Source organism: Eschrichtius robustus, chromosome 14, assembly GCF_028021215.1.
Source record: "Eschrichtius robustus isolate mEscRob2 chromosome 14, mEscRob2.pri, whole genome shotgun sequence".
In the NCBI taxonomy this organism is placed as follows: Eukaryota; Metazoa; Chordata; class Mammalia; order Artiodactyla; family Eschrichtiidae; genus Eschrichtius; species Eschrichtius robustus.
This window is the reverse complement of record NC_090837.1, coordinates 3,791,391-3,809,116: the sequence shown is the minus strand read 5'-3', so window position 1 is coordinate 3,809,116 and position 17,726 is coordinate 3,791,391. Positions and strand designations below refer to the sequence as shown.

General features: G+C 47.2%; 1 protein-coding gene across 1 annotated transcript in view; it reads left to right on the top strand.

The window, feature by feature from the left end:
• The window catches only part of LOC137776729 (transmembrane protein 132C-like), a 377,811-nt gene that overhangs the window by 299,677 nt on the left and 60,408 nt on the right, over positions 1-17,726 (top strand). The window contains exon 4 of the mRNA XM_068563403.1: positions 4,202-4,385. Coding sequence (XP_068419504.1) covers positions 4,202-4,385 — 184 coding nt within the window. The remainder of the gene's footprint in view (positions 1-4,201; positions 4,386-17,726) is intronic.

Sequence of the window (17,726 nt, the reverse complement as noted above, 5' to 3'; positions counted from 1 at the left end):
TTTTGTCCAACTTTCCTTTGCTCCCGCCTATTCTCCATGTCTTTTTCTCCACACTTCCTAGTAATTTTGAGGCATGTGTTAAGTTCCCTTTTCTTTATCGGGCAGCTCAAGGTGTTTTCTGTTGCTTGCAACTTGCAGCTCAAACTGATATGCTGCAGCACCGTGGAGAGCTCCCAGAGATCATCAGGGCATTCCTGTGGATGATGGGGTCAGTGGGACTATCTAATAAAGCCTTTCCCAGAGGAGACGTGTGTGTCCTTTGCCTTCATGAAATACACATGAAGTAAAATGAATCAAACGATGCCTGAGCTGCTTCCCTATTATAAGGTTGATTTCTTCATTTTGTTAGTCTCATTTCTTTCTGCAGGCGGTAGGCTGTCATCAGTGTCTGACTTGGGAGCTGAAATCCCTTACACTCCACAGTGGGGAGGTAAAGCCCTTTTGGCTTCTTAAGGTACACCGAGACTTCATTTTCTTACGAGATGGAGTGCAACACCTAAGAGGTTTGATAAATTGGGTTTCCAAAGTCCAAACTTTATTGTGACTATTGGGGGAATTTATTTGCTTTTGGGTAAGAGCTTTTCTTAAGCCAATTTTGAAAATTTCTTTCGAGAGTTACTGCAATAAATCTACACTATTGATTTAGCAAGCAGTGGTTCTTGGGCTCTCTCTGGAGTCACTCAAGTGTTTAAATTCCTCTATTTATTACTCCAAAGATATCACAAGCCCCATATAGGCTGGCATGGAGGGTTCTTGGTCCCTTCAAGGCAAAGGCTTAACAAAGATTTCAGTTGGCTCAGAGGGAGTAGGAAAGCACTGGCCACAGACAGAATTGCAGACAGGTGTCTTCTTTTCTTGGTCCCCATCTGCTAGCATAATGTACCATACCATGGTATTGTGTCTGACAGGAACAGCTACCAAGTAAATGCACTGTATACAAATCTGAACAGATCCCAGTTCATGATGAACAGCAGGGAATTGGCATCTGTACTCTGGCTTGTTCTCTGGGAGGTCCTGGACCAGCCCTAAAGGGGCATGTTTAAAAGGTGGCTTCAGACCAAATCTAAAGTCACAGAGAATGCACATAGTGTCAAGTCCTGCTAAAAACAGGAAGAGCTCACATTTACTAACCTTTGGTCGTGCCAAGTTCTGTTCTAAGTGCCTGAGACATATGTGATCATTTATTTAATCCTTGTATCAACTCCATGAAATGGGAAGGAGTCGAGTTCCCACTTGGCAACTAGGGAAAAGAGGGCAGAGCTGCCCAAAGTAACCCAGCCGGTAACGGGTGATGCCAGGACTTGAGCTCAGCAGGTCTGCTTGGAAGGTGACAGCAGATGAGTCATGACACTGGCTGTGTTCCCTTGAAAGAGTCACGGGTCCTCTTCTTGGTTCTACCCACTAACCTCTCTCCTGCCCTTTACCACTTCCTTTCTTTTTCATTCTTTAATAAAATACTTCTTGCATGCCCAATATTCACAACATGTAACACTGGATCTGCTTTTGCTGCAGCAGGAGTGAGATGGAGGAAAGGGGTGTATCAAGGACCAGTTCCAGCCCCAAAGCCAGCACTGTCACACACCCCTGGGTGCACTAGGGGTCCCACGGACCACAGTTTGGAAATCGCCACACTGCACTGTCTTTAGGGCAGGAGTCTCCCACCTCAAAGGTGGGGGTAGGTCGAAGGCACATTGTAAAATCTCTAGCATTATTCTCAGTGTAGGCATCCTTTAGGGGCCACGATGGGATCTTTGGATAACTGGATTTTTGCCACGTGCAGTACTAAGGAAAGTGAATTCTTTGTTGAATAGAGTCAGATAACCAACAGCTACGTCTCCAGCGAGCACAGCCACATAGCCAGCTCTGCTGCAGATAAGGAGATACCAAGGGAGGGTGTTACTCCCGAGAGGGTAAGATTAAACCCCCTGAAATGAGGGAAGTCTTTACCCTAGTGGAGGGAGAGGCTGGCCAGAGCATGCAGGAAGGATGTCCGGAAGTTGAGTTGAGCAGACCCCGATCCCTGCAGGCCTTAGCTGCTGGACCAAGAAGTCTTAGTTTGGAAACACTCCAGATTCCAGACACGTCTCCCTCATTTGCCAAGACAAATAATTCACGCTTGAGCTTGCACAGACCATGGCTTGAGGTTCCAGACGCTGAATTCGTTTTCCCTCCCAGAGGGATATGCAGCATGTCATAAATCGCTATCCTCTGGGCTCCACTTCCAGCCCGGAGTACCAGAAGGAAGATTCATGAGTCCCGGTGCTTTGGCTGGTGCAGCGACCTTGCTGTTACATCCCGCCCCAGCCTCTGAACGGGCCTGAGGGTAACAGAGTGAGAAATTAGCGTTCTGGCTACTGGGCAAGACCCGAAGATTGAGTGGGTGCATCTTGAACTGACGATCACCCGCAGCAAAGGGAACAGTTTCTCCGTGACTCTTCACAGTGTTACCAGCACATGCTTGGGATGCAGTGTTAACATCTTTGGTATTTCTTTCTTGATGTGCTGTGGAAAATCCCCCTCAATTCACCTGACATCAGGTGGCCTTCCCAGAAGCTGCCAGCTGAGAGAGTGTTAACTGTTGGCCCACCACTTACTTAATATTTAGCCTACAGGCAAAGAGCATTGGGGGCACCTCAGCCTGGCTTCAAGATCTCCCTGGCCAACCCTACAAACCCAGCTGTATGCCTGGGATGCCCTTCCTTGTTGTCTCCACCAATATTGATTCTTTTGATTCAGTAGTTCCAGAAAGCTTCTCCCATTTTCCCTTCTCTGACCTCCTAAAACAAGGGCTGGCAAACTTTTTCAGTAAAGGTCCAGTTAGTGAATACTTCAGGCTTTGCAGGTGTTACGTTACCTGACATAATTATTCAACCATATTCTTGTATGTAACACGGAAACAGCCAGAGACAAAACATAAACAGGCGGGCAGGGCTGTGGTCCAATGAGACTGTTTACATAAAACAGGTAGCAGGCTGCATTTGGCTGACAGACCACAGTTTGCCCATCTCTGTTCTAGGGAAACTTGCTTGGTGTCTTGTAACTTCATACTTGACCGACCCCCAACTAAATTAGAGGAGAATGCCGTCAAGAGCACAGGGCTGGGAAATGGGAGAGGCTACATTCAGCTTGCTTCTGCCACTAACTAGCTATGTGGTTGAGAACAAGCAATTTTCCCTTCCTGGGCTTTCGTTTCGTCATCTGAAAAATGACACGTTTGGACCGTCGGTCATTCCCAAAGCATCAGAATTGCTGGGGCAAGCTTGCTAAAAAATACGTAATACATGTACCCACTTCAGATACAGGGTATTGGTCAGATTTCTTAGTTGCAGACATCAGAGCCCCTTTAGCTAGCTAGTCCTCCTAAACAGAAGAGTTTTCCTTAAAGGATGCTGGACAATTCCAGGAATCTCTAGGAGAGCCGTTGAATCGAATGTGTTTACTACACAGCCAGGGACAAGGCAGACAGGGAAGAAACACAGACAAGAAAAATGACCAACTCTGCAGTGGACCTTTGCACTGGAAACATCACTTGGCATGATCATACAGGGGCCTGGATGACAGAACCACCACAGCTGCCCCGGAAGAACCAGGACCATGATGCTTGTCAGAAGAATCCTAATTTCCTTCCCCGCTGCCGCTTCATAACCCACGTCTACATCTAAGTACCAGTAGAGTGGCTCTGCCAAGTGGAAACTTGGCTTTAAGCCTGCAGGTAGCTGCAAGGGAGTCTAGAAAGGTAGTTTTATGCTTCTCAGCCTCTGTAGGAGGATAAGCTAGGAAGGGGTTGGAAGACGTTGATTTAGCTGCTTACAATATCTGCCACACAAACGACACTGAACTTGAAGGGGGTCCATTTAGTTCCAGGGTCATCCAGGTTCATGGTGCCAGGGTGAGGCAAACTGGATTAACTCACTGTCTGAAGAGCTGGTCAAAATCAATCCAAGAGACTCATCAATACATACACTGATGCTCAGTGTTGAAGATCCTTCTCCCACATCCTTAACGTGTGGGTGCTATTCCATCCCACCCACCCAGGTCCCTAAATTGTAGTTGGTGCCAAGTCCCAGGTGCTATGCCTGAAAGGCATTTCCTTTGTCCTTACATTCTAGTTATAATTGTGAGGAGAGCGGGGCAAAGGGATTGAAAGGTCCTTCCACCGAACAAAGTCAGCTTAAAGCTATTTTCCTCTGCTCTCTTCCAGAAGCAGCAGTTTATTCAATGAGGTTGTGCAGATGAACTTTGAAATCGCCAGCTTCAGCAGCCTGTCGGGGAGTCAGCCCATCACCTGGCAGGTGGAATACCCGCGGAGGGGGACCACAGACATCGCTGTGTCTGAGATCTTCATCAGCCAGAAAGACCTGGTTGGCATCGTGCCCCTGGCCATGGTAAGACCGGCGTGATCATGCATGCACGTGTGATCATGTGTTCAGCTGTCTGATTGTACCCTGGTGTCCCTCCTCTCTTTCCCAGGATGTCTGCTGCAGTTGTTTCATGGGATGTTTGCATTCACAATTTCGCCTCTTCCTAGTCCTTGGAAGTTGCTATCGTCGTTAATCCAGCCTGTCTCAACTTCAGCTATTTTCATACCAGCTTCATGACATTTGCCAAATTTATAGTATTTACTTACTTTTTCTTCTTGAAGTCTACTCCAGTTCTTTTTATTTCTGTTCCTTTCTTATAAGGAAGCTTTAGGCCACTATGTCTATTAAGATGGGTATGGTATGTTGCTGCTACAAACAACCCCCAAATCTTAGGTGCCTAATGCAATCTACGTTGTTCTTGCTTATGTCACGTGGTTTAGATGGTAGGGGGCTCTGTTCCAGGCAGTCCCTCAGGGATCTAGACTGATGGATACGTCATCATCTTGGAGCTAGAACATCAGGAACACATGGCCTTCTTGGTGGCAAAGACAGAGGAACAGCCAGAGTGACATGCAAGCTCTTCTAAGCAATGGCCTACAAATTACATGTGACACCTTCACACACATCCTTGGGCAGAAGGAGTCCCGTGGCCCCGTCAGATTTCAAGAGGGCTGGGAAACATGGGTGCAGAGGAAAAGTTGGATGACTACCCCAGTCTCTGCCTCACTACACAGTAAGTCAACATATGATTGACACAAGTCGAACACAACACAAATAGAGTATACACAAACCCGTGTTACCAACTTCTAGCTAGACCCCATGCAGCTGGAACTGAGAAAAGAAGAAGATGATAAGGGGCTAGACTGTAACTCTATCCTGTGGTCACTCACCCACGTCTACCAAGCCCTGGGACTATTCTCCAGGACCATGCTTGTGCACAAGTGTTAAGCCCCCCTTATGGAGATACATAGAGGATGGCATTTCAGAGGCACTGGAAGAGTGTCCTGAAGTATAGCTCCAATGGTCTTTGCCAGAATTCGCCTTCATAGACATGGAGCCTGGCATGGTTATTCTAAAACTAATTTCTGTTCAGCTTTGGAATAAGCAGGCTTCATTGACACCAGGTTAAGAAATACATCAATTAGAAGTCTTTGAGTTCCATGTGACAGAAAACCCAACTCAAACTGGCTTAAGCACGATGAGAAGTAACCAGCTCACATAACTTAAAAAGTCTAGAAAAGTGTTTCTCAAATGTTAATGTTCGTATAGGTCACCTGACGATTCTTCTCAGATGCAGGTTCTCATTTAGGAGGTCTGTGTTGGGTATTTTTTAAAGCTCCTGAGTTATGCCGATGCCTCTAGACAGAGACAGCAGAGCACCGGTTGAGCACCAAGGATGCAGGTGTGCAAATGACGTCATCACGGAAGGTGGCTTCTCCTCCCCCCTCAGCTCTGTGCTCCTCTTGGCTAGAGTCACTGTCTAGGAGGCTCTGTCCCCAAGGTGGCCCCTGGCAGTGCCATGCTGACATAGTCACAGCATCACATCCAGCAGGAAAAGAGTGAAAGATCATTGCCAGTCGCCCAAGAAAACTCCTAGGACTGGCTCTGATTGGAATTGATTGGCTTGGCTTGGGTCACGCGTCTAACCTGGGAAGCCGGTCACGGAAGCCAAAAGGACGTGGTGCTCTGAATGGCCAGGCCTGGGGAACACCTTCCCCCTGGAGCATGTTTGGCATCAGACAGAGGGCTGGTAGACGTGGTGCATGATGGGAAAATCTGATTCCACTGAAAGAGGGGCAATGGATGCTAGTCAGACACAGCAACAAATGTCCACCACAGGAGGTATTAGGATGTGTTAATACTCTGAGTTTAGAGAATGACTTCTCTTGACTTTTCATGTCCTAGAAAAGGCCTCAACAATCTACGGCCCATGGGCCAGATTCAATCTGCTGCCTCTTTTGGTACACCGTGCAAGCTAGGAATGGTTTTTGCATTTTCAAATAGCTACATTTTGAACGGTTATGCAAGTCGCTTCTTAATATGCTCAGTTTTGCCTCTTGGCTCACAAACCCTGAAATAATTTCTGTCTGGCCCTTTAGAAAGTTTGCAGACCTATGTCACAGGACCTCGACGTCAGTTCTAGGGTATACGTGCCTACTTCCCACCCTACCTATTTCAAAAAGATAAGTCGTGCAGATACTGTGAAAAGTAAAGTCATTATAAGTATATGAGATATGATTTTGGCCACGCTCTTTTTTTTGGCCGTGCCGCGTGGCATGTGGGATCTTGTGGGATCGTAGTTCCCCGATCAGGGATCAAACCCATGCCCCCTGCTTTGGAAACCCTGAGTCTTAACCGTTGGGCCACCAGGGAAGTCCCTGGCCATGCTTTTCAAGGGACTACAAGAAAGCCTTCTTTGAAGCAAGGTATCATTATTATTGTGCTTGCTGTGTTTTTGTAATACCTTTAAGGTAAAATGAGATGACGACTTACGTCACACCCAGAATCCTTTTGTGTGCAAATAGCTGTAAATGAATTCAAACTGGCTTCGTCCAGAAGGTCACAGGGTGGCTGCCTGCACGGAATAGAGCGAGGACTTCTGACGGCCGGATTTCAGAGCTCATGTGATGTCATCCTTTCGCTTCCCCTCGAATGTACAGTTTGACATCAACTCTGCAGAGTGATGTGGACGATTAGGAACTGTACTAGCAAGTAGTCAATGAAAGAGGCAATTTGGAGGGATTTCTATTCTCTTATTTTCTATATTTTCAAAGGTGTTTTTTTTTTTTTTTTCTAGAATGAGCTTTAGTACCTTGAGAAGCAGCCAAAACAGAAACTTTTATTGGAAGGAAGTAGCAAATAAAATGGCAGCTTGACTAGAAGATGAGAAATTTTTTAAAAAACTGAACAAGAGGCAAATCTTTATGTTACCTGTCAGCAGTCAGTGAGGCAACGGGTCAGTCTTTGAAAAAAATTAATTGCCCCAATCGTTGCTCATTCTGAAGGAAAGCAAACTGCCGAAAGGTAACATAGAGGATTCCCGAATAGGAAATGGGCCTCGTTGGGGAAGTTCTCACCTTAAAATCAGGTTTTCTCAAGCCCCTTCCTAAATCCAGGAAGAAAGCCATGACGCCACCGATGTGATTCTCGGTGGCCTTCCGTGTCAGCCAGCAGTACCTTCCAACTCCCAGTGAGTAAATGAGACAGAGGGGGCCGGGGACAGTGCCCTCACCTCTCCAGCAGACTGACCCTGCCAGGCGGGAGCCCCCTGAATCACACTGCCCGCCCCCAGCAGCATCCTAGGTCGAGAACTCGGCCTCACAAAGCCATCATTTACCCACCCCGCCGTCAGACTTAATTCAGCGACAGGACCCTTTCCTTGCACGGGGGCAGGAAAGCTTCAGGGTCCAGCTCCTTGGCCCTCGAGCATCTCACACCCCTCCAGTCCTCAGCCCCTGCCCTCAAAGTGCCCACATCAGCTGGGGCGGGAGAGAGGGAGGGGTCTGGCTGCGGGGACCAGGACCGAAGGCTGGTCCAGGGCAGCCTGGGGCCAGCACAGACTAGGAGGTGAAGCAGCAACGTTAGTGCTTGGGCTTCAGTTCTTCTTTGACATAAGAGAAAAGTATTCACATCACTAGTTGAGACCCCACGGGCAGAGGTCAGGCGCAGACCTCCATGCGGCAGTTTCTGCAGGTTGGCGGCAGGGGTGCGGGGATGCTGGTCTCTTTTCAAGAATAAAGAGGTGCAGAACCCACTCAGCCTCGCCCTGAGCTCTTACGAGGTGCAGGCACTGTGGGTACACATTGTGATCCATCCGGAGGAGTCAGCAGTAAGCAAACGGGTCTTCCCCCCAGGGGGCAGGGGCATGTGGGAGGCAGACAGACAGCAAATAGGAAGCTATTTCTTAAGCTAAGACCAGGTCATGATAAGGTGCTGCCATGAAGACGAATAACGCGGGACAAGGGGATGGCGTGTAACCGGTTCCCAGTTCTGTTCATGTCTCAGAGTTTCTCCTGCAGTTTATTTAAAAATAAAACGGTAGGGGAGTTTCCTGGCAGTCCATTGGTTAGGACTCCGCAATCTCACTGCCAAGCGCCCAGGTTCGATCCCGCAAGACGCATGCCACGCGGCGAGGCCAAAAAAAAAAAATTAGAATGAAAATAAAATGAGGTCCAAAATCCAATGACTGGTGTCCTTAGAAGGAGAGCTCAATTTGGATATCTGGAGGAGACCACAGGGAGGAAGCCCGTTTGAGGACGGCGGCAGAGCTTGGAGAGATGCACGTACAAGCCAAGGAAAGCGAAAAATTGCCAGTAACCTACAGAATCTAGAACAGAGGCAAGGAAGCGTCTCCCCTAGCACCTTCAGAGGGAGCCTGGCCCTAGGGACACCTTGATTTTGGACTTCCGGTCTGCAGAATCACGAGAGAATGAATTGCTGTTGTTTTAAGCCACCCAGTTTGTGGTACTTTGTTACTGCAGTTCTGGAACGCTGATGCATCCCCAGCCCTCCCCCTCTTGCTGTATCCCTGTCCCACCCCCGGCCCCATCTTGCCGCACGTTTGCCAGGGGCATGGTCCTCTCTGCGTACGGCTCCTGTCCTGTCAAAGAGGCTGTTTTCCGTGGTCCTCCTCTCCCTGGGTACCAGTAACCAGCTGAGATGGGCGTCTGGGTGCTGCGCCACCCCTGGCTGTTTCCTTTGATCCTGCCCACAGCTCTGTCATCACACACTCTCCAGTTCAACTCCTCTGAGTGGACCTTCTGTTTCCAGCCAGGATGCTGAGGGATACCGAGGGGTACGAGCTTCAGACTCTACTTCCCAGAGGACACATCACAACTATCCTCAGTCTGTGAGGGGAGAGGTTAAGGGATCTCATTGGGGTATCTGAACCCCATGGCCGGATATTTCTACCCAGCAGTACCCCGTGGTTACTTCTCTGCATCCTTTGTTGTTGCTAAATTCAGAGAACCAGAACGGAACGTGCATTCGCAGGCCTGTGGCATTGCAGAGATGCTCTTGGACCCCCTGTCAATCTACAAGTGATGGATGACTTAACTTGGCTTTGAGGTCCGTGGGGAAGCATGTTGGCAATATCCTGTGTTAGAGAAAGGCAAATACAGGCATTTCAGAGAATCGAGGGACATCTCCTTTGACAGGGATGGGATAATACTATTTTTAAAGAGACTATGAAAAGATAATGTTTTCTGGGCTTCCCTGGTGGTGCAGTGGTTGAGAATCTGCCTGCCAATGCAGGGGACACGGGTTCGAGCCCTGGTCTGGGAAGATCCCACATGCCGCAGAGCAACTAGGCCCGTGAGCCACAATTACTGAGCCTGCGCGTCTGGAGCCTGTGCTCCGCAACAAGAGAGGCCGCGACAGTGAGAGGCCCGCGCACCGCGATGAAGAGCAGCCCCCACTTGCCACAACTGGAGAAAGCCCTCGCGCAGAAACGAAGACCCAACACAGCCATAAATGAATAAATAAATAAAATTAAAAAAAAAAAAAAAAAAGATAATGCTTTCTGATTTTCCCAAAACACCCTGATCTCCACGCTCCTTCTCCAACTTGAAGATTTTACATTTGTAATTCTCTAGGAGTATTTCAAGGATGGCTTTGATGCTCTCGGCAATTGAAAACTGTTTGCGCAGTTGAAGAATAACTCTATGGGCAGAATAAGTGTTTCCTTGCCACAGCTGGAGATTTACTTTGGAATTCAATTTAAAAATGTCCCTCTCTCCAACTAACCAGCCCAGATTTGTGTCTAAAAAGCTGATCTGTGACTCATCAGAAGCTGTTTTGACTTGGTGGCAATGGTTTCAAGGTTGCTGATTAATTATCCAATTAATGGTACCTTATTCAGTGCCTGCCACAAAGAAAATGCTCCAAAAATGTGATTATGATTGTCATTCATGTTTTCACCATTATTATGTGATCTTGGGTTTCCCCATCAGTAAAAGGAAGGGGTGGGGATGAGCAATGGCTCAGGTCTTTCCCAAGTTGATACTTTCCATTATTTTACTTACATTACGTAGAAAGTAAAAACTACTCTAATTTTAAAGATTATATTACTTCACTGGGGATGAGAGATGGAGATGGAGAAAAAAAGTGATTCTAACATAGGAAAATTAGCTGGAGGGACTCACAGGCTAGCGCTGTCTTCTTCCTCACCCTGAATGTCAGTCGGAGCCCATGTACTATAAGAGGGGACCCCAGGAGAGAAAACCGCATGCACCGTGGCACAGTTAACTGCCAGCCCTTAGCACACCAACTTCTCACTTTTTACAATGTCCATACACCACTGAGTTTATCCTTTACTTAATATTTTCTCTAATAGAGAACAGTATAGGAACTGGGAGCCAACTATGTTGGCGTAAATCCTAGCTCTTCTTCTGAATGGCTGTGTGACCTTGGACAAGTGGCTTGACCTCTCTGTGCCTCATCTGGAGAGTGGGAATAGAAATAGTACCAGACTCGTAGGACTGTTTTGAGAACTAAATGTACTCAGAATTCCTTGTCTGGCACTGGTAAGCCTTCAGGAAATGCTAGCTCTTTTACCTGAAGTAGTTCCATGTTAAACTTCTAATTATATTTAAAAGGAAATGCTACTTCAGTAGGTATACTTCAGTAGGTATTGAATCAGTTGTTTATAAATCCCCTAAAGACATGATGTTAGTATAGAAATGTTCACCCATGTGTAGTCAGAATCACCTTGGATGGGGGAGAGGACACCCCAGGGGAATCTGTCCGCAGCCCGAGTGACCCCAAAACCCCACGTTCCCAGCAAGAATGCGGTCACCCACCTCACGACCCCAGCCTTCCCGCTGGAATGTCAGAAAAACAGTCCTGGGAGAGAGTGGCAAGAGGATGGGAAGTGGCAGATGACCAGGACGTAAAAATGCCACAGCACGCCTGCAGGGGTCCTTAGTCCCTTTGGGAATCACAGAGACCTCAGGCAGGTCTGTGAACTTGGATGGGAAAAATTCCACCTCCACGTTCACTGACAACCTCTAACCAAGACTCAGCGTTTCCGCCCATTATGAACAGAGATCCCCCAAAGTGTTAGCAACCACCACTGCACTTGTATCACAGATTTCCATACGTATTACTGGCGATCTAGACACCCTGAGATACCATTTCTACTTTTCACTAATTGGAAATTACGGTCACTTTACACCCAATCCTAGATCTTATTTTGAGGTACACTAACACAGAAGCACATGCATTACTCTATTTCAGATATTCTTTATATTTTGATACCTGTATTTTAGCACAATTGGTTTCCTTTGCAAGCCTACGTATTTTATTTTATGCATTTAAAGACTTTATTCTTCTTTAAATTAATTTTTATTGGAGTATAGTTGATTTACAACGTTGTGTTAGTTTCTGCTGTACAGCAAAGTGAAACAGTTATTTATATATATATACATATATCTACTCTTTTTTAGATTCTTTTCCCATATAGGTCATTACAGAGTATTGAGTAGAGTTCCCTGTGCTATACAGTAGGTCCTTATTAGTTATCTATTTTATATATAGCTGTGTGTATGTGTCAGTCCAAATCTCCCAATTTATTCCTTCCCCCTTCTTCCCCCTTTGGTAACCATAAGTTTGTTTTCTATGTCTGTGAGTCTGTTTCTATTTTGTAAATAAGTTCATTTGTACCATATCTTTAGATGCCACATGTAAGTGATATCGTATGGTATTTGTCTTTCTCTGTCTGACTAATTTCACTGACAGTCTCTAGGTCCATCCATGTTGCTGCAAACAGCATTATTTCATTCTTTTTTATGGCTGAGTAGTATTCCATTGCATATACGTACCACATCTCCTATATCCATTCATGCGTCGATGGACATTTGGGTTGCTTCCATGTCTTGGCTACTGTGAATAGTGCTGCAGTGAACACTGGGGTGCATGTATCTTTTTAATTTTAAAGACTTTATTCTGAGAAGGATTCTTAGGCTTCACCAGCCAGTGAGAGATGCCCATGACACAAAAAAGACTAAGAGCTGTGGCCGCAGAGAATTAAACCCTCACCCCAAGCCTTCCATCACCCCAGCCTGTGGGGAGAGGGCGATGCCACGGTGAACCTCTCCTTATTAAGCACCTACTGTGTGCCAGGTGCTGCCCAGCACCTCCACTCTCAGCATCCTTGTCCTTGCTGAGTCCTCCCCCTGAAAGTCTCCCCGCCACGCCTGGTTCCTGCAGACTCAGCCCATGAGGGCCCCCCTCCCCCCATAGCATCAACAGCTGTCTCTTGACACCCCATGCTGTTGTGCTACCATATCTTAGTCTCATCATATCTGAGGAAATTCCTCTTTTATCATTCCCCGACATTCTCTTTTTTACGTTTTTATTTATTTTTTTAATTAATTAATTTTTTAATTTATCTCCGGCTGCGTTGAGTCTTTGTTGCGGTGCGCGGGCTTCTCATTGTGGCGGCTTCTCTTGTTGCGGAGCACAGGCTGTAGGCTCACGGGCTTCAGTAGTTGTGGCACATGGGCTCAGTAATTGTGCCTCGCGGGCTCTAGAGCATAGGCTCAGTAGCTGTGGCTCACAGGCTTAGTTGCTCTGCGGCACGTGGGATCTTCCGGGACCAGGGCTCGAACCTGTGTCCCCTGCATTGGCAGGCAGATTCTTAACCGCTGCGCCACCAGGGAAGTCCCACGTTTTTATTCGCTTACATATTTATTGCCTGCTTCCACCAGCCCTCCCCCAATCTGGAAGGTTGGCTCCGTGACAGCTGGGATTTCCTCTCTATTTGATTTTGGCCTCGAGTCCCTTACCGTCCATTCGTTCCATCTTCCATCAAATATTGTCTGCGGGCCGGCTGTGCACCAGGCTGGGGAAACAGCAAAGAACAGGCCCTGTCCCCATGTACAGCATCCCAGACATTATCCTGCGATGTCCGCTTTGAAAGCCCCCTGTGCGTCTGGGGCCCTTGTTCCCTCCCGCTGCCTCTCCCCTAAGACGGCGGGTTCTGAGGTGCAGACGCACTCCCGCAGCACCGCCGTCTGCCGAGCCCCAGCGCCCACCAGCCGAGAAGACAGATCTTCACATCCAGAGGATGCTGGATCCTGGTCAGTTCCAGGGGAAGGAAGTCAGGAACGGCCTGGAAACTACTGGACAGGATAACAGTCAGCCTCTTAAAGACTCCAGGTGGCCGGTGAGATGCTACAGCAAGATTAACACATTGTGGGCGCAGAATTCTACGCCCCTGCCAGTCCCCTAGCGCCTGCCACACGCTCTGATGTGGCACCTTCCCATCTGTGTTGTGTCTGTCGCAAACAGGTCTCAGAGGCACAGGCTAATCCAAACCACCAGCATCTCCCTGCTGCTATCCTGACCCCTGACAGCTCATTCCTCATGTTGAGAACCTGACCAGGTCTCGCTCCTCCAGAATGGCACTCTTCTGATAACTCCCCTTGCAAAAGAAAGAAAGAGGGAGAGAGAGAGAGAAAGAGAAAGAAAGGAAGGAAGGAAGGAAGGGAGGCAGGGAGGGAGGGAAGGAGGGAGGAAGGAAGGAAGAAAGAATGAAATACAGTGGGACTCACCAGGGCCTAGGCAGCCCTGAATGTCTGGCCCACAGCTGCCCTCTGATCTAGTGATCTTCCTCACCTCCCCTTCCACTGCATTCCAGCCCCAGGGCCTTTGCACTTGCTGGTCCCTGTGTCTGGAGCCTCTCCTCCAGATTCCATACTGTATTTTTCCCATGTTACACAGATCCCTGCTGAAATCTTCTCAGACTGATTTCAGTGACCTCATCTTCTCACAGCACAGTCACTCTCTCTGCCCTGACTGCCTTGATTTTCTTTCATAGCAGGACAGAAAATTGCCTGTTTATTTATGTGTTCGTTGTCTGAATTTCCCCACTGGCATGTCAGCTCCAGGAGGGAAGGGACCACTCTTATCAATAGCATCTAGAACAACGCCTCGCACACAGTAGGTGCTTAATAAGGAACTGTGGATTGAATGAATGAATAAATGACCCACCGTATCTGTCCTCGAAGTGAGGGACTCCTGTCTCTTCCATCGTTTGGCCACCAGCCCCTGGCACTGCTCCTGCCAATAGGACATTGCTCCAAAATACTTGTTGCCAGAATTTCTCCAGCTGAAAGGAAGATGTATGATTCTTACTGTTTTCTGTGTGGTTAGCCGTGCCAAGGCTAACATTCAATAATTGTCAGCCTTTCTTCTACCGCCCCATAATTATGTCGGCATTTGAAACCCGTTAGAGCATTCATCTAGGAATGAATTTACAATTCATTTTCAGTAGTTGTCCCACAGGAGGAAAAAGGAAATCTTTTGGAGGAAAAAACAGAAGATGTGTCTGTGTGGACGTAATGAATTCTCTGGAGCCATTTCAATCCCTTTTACATATAGACTTTGTATTTAGACATGTTTTACGGCATCATCCACTCATTTTTTTCAGATGAGAAGAGAGTTCAAGGGCTACGCAGGGTCTTTCATCCAGCTTTTGTTCATAAGCCGTTAAGACTTGAAAAGCAAGTCGTGGACTAAGAAAGGAGTGCAGATTGCGCTGTTTAGGTGATTCTCAAACTTGTGAATGGTCAACGTCCCCTGGGGGCTTGTTAAAACATGCACTGCCAGCCCCACCCCAGTGATTCTGGCTCTGTAGATTGCTGGTGGAGCCCAAGAATTTGCATCTCTGACCATTTCCTGGTGACAGTAATGGTGCTGGTCTAGGGACCACTGTCCTGGATCAAAGGCTTCCCCTCTCTCTGTTTGGTTTTCGCTTTGCAACACCCATCTCTACCCAACACGATGTTCTGTGTGATGTTTTTTGACTATCAGTGGCCCATCTCCCCTCTGGCCGGTCATGTTCGTGTGGGCATGTTCTCGGACTTGTTCGTGGCTGTGTCTTCAACTTCTAGATGCTCAGCACCTAGAGGTGTTCAACAAATATCCCCATTGAATTAATGAGTTCTAATAATGTATATACCTTCTGCATATTCCTAAACATGATTAATTTCAGTTATAGTCTAAGAAGGAGGAAAGAGACATGTTTAGAAACTTAGAAGGCAGTGTTATCCAGTGGAACTTTCTGTAGCAAGGTTCCATATCTGCGCTGTCCCATACGGGTACCGCCAGCTACATGGAGTCATTGAGCACTTAAAATTGGCTGGAGCCACAGAGGAATTTAACTTTTAACTTTACCTAAATTTAATTCATTGTAATGTAAATAGCCACACGTGGCCAGTAGCCCCTTTATTAGATGGAGCGGTGATACAGAGGGATGGTAATGAAGGTGACCGAGTGGGGAATGTAGGTCCAGATTCTGCCCCAGCCCCGCATTGAGTCCAAGCCTGTCCATCATTCTTCATCTGTTCAGCCCTCAGTGTAGTTCCTATGGGACTGTCCAGTGATTGGGCTGCATTTTTTTTTCATATTGTATGCGATCTGGTATGTTAAACTTAAAAAGAAAACGCATGATGGAAGATCTTTGAATTCCTTGTGTTTTATCAGCACAGTTTTGGAGCGGGTGTCAAGAAACGAGCTCAACTGGTTTAATCCAAAAGGAGGATTAATCGCCGTTGTCCAAGGGCTTCAGGCACTGTTGGATCCAGGCACTCAAACAACATTTCCATCCATTTGTCTTTTTTTCTCAGCTCTGCTTTTCTGTCTGCAGACTTCCTTTTCAGGCAGGGTTTCCCAAAGGTAGCTGCAGGTTTCCATCCAAGTAATTAGCATTCCTAGGAGAAAGTCTGCCTTTTCCCCAAGAGTTCCAACAGAAGTCTCAGACCTCACCCTGAGTCTAGCTTATCTGGGCATCCCAGTTTTGAGGCAACTGCACTGATTACGATTGGCCTAGCATGGTGTATGTACCCCAGAATAAGGCCAGGTCCAAAAAGAACCACAAAGAATTGGAGGAGGGTGGGGAAAGGACCATCAGGAGACTTGGCAGACAAAGCCCAAGAGATGCCCGTTACCCTGCTTTACAGACACTCCAGGCAGGGCTCAGCTTACTGATGCCTTGGTTTTTGAGTCACTACTCTCCATGGAATAAGAACACAGGGCAGGGTGAGCCCCAACCTGGGCTACACATCGGCTTTCACAGCCATAGACCCTCATCCTCTCGGTTTACATTCTGCCCTGCCCACCTCTTGCCAGGTGTTTTCGAGCTCTGTGATCATGGGCAAGTCACTAACCCTCTCTGTGCCTGCTTCCTCACCTGTGAAATGGAGATAATGACAGCCCCTGCCTCACAGGGTTGTCGTGAGGATTAAATCAGACAATATATATGAAGCCCTTAGAAGAGTGCCTGGCACATATTAAATGCTATATAAACCTCGGCCATTATTATTTAGGAGTAGCGTTAGTAATAGGACTTTCATTAACTAGCTCCTCCACATTCATAGTAAAATGCTTTATTTACTGTGAAGGCGCAAATGCTATTTGTTTTAATTCAGACTCCACTTTATTTTATTTATTTATTTGGCCGTGCCATGTGGCATGCAGAATCTTAGTTCCCCAACCAGGGATCGAACCTCTGCCCCTGCAGCGGAAGCACAGACTTCTAACCACTGGACCACCAGGGAAGTCCCCAAATTCCTGTTATTTGTTGATCCATACAGTCTATTAATGGTCTTTATTTGTTCAAGTACATACTCCAAGTTCATTAATATTATGCAAATTTCTGCCCCGATACATCTGGTAGAATCATGCCCTTAATTACTGGATGAGTAGAAGAACAAGAGTGGAGTTTTTTTCCCCAAGACTCTGAAAATAAGCAGATAACAGAGTCAGAAGAGCACTTTTGGTCGTGACAAGCTCTTTTCTCTGCACCTCAGGTGTAAGCACAGCTGCGAGGAGCTAGTTGACAAGGACAGTCCCTTCCACATTTAGCCTTGTTGCATTTCATTCCTTTTTCTCATCAAACGCTTCTGCCCTCGGATCTTTGTGGAACACAGCTCCTTAAGTTCTGCATGCCCTTGTTCTGCAGTTATCAAAGTGTGGAATGGAAATCCTTGGGGGTCCCCAAGACCCTTTCACAGAGTCTGAGATAAAAACTATTTTCATAATAATACTATAGTAGTTATCTATCGATGTGTAACAAGTTACCCCAAGATGTAGTGGCTTAAAATAGCAACAAGGGACCAGGAACTCGGGACCATCTCTGCTGGGGGTTCTGTCTCAAAGTCTTTCATGAGTTTGCCGTCAAAGTGTTGGCCCGAGCTGCATCATCTAAAGGCTTGACTGTGGTTGGAGGACCCACCTCCGAGGTGCCTCATTCCCACGTCTGACAAGTTAGTTCTCAGCGGGTGGCTTGAGTAGCCTCACAACATGGCGGCTGGCTTCCCCCAGAGACCAAGGTGAAAACTGCAAAGCCTTTTATGACAGCCT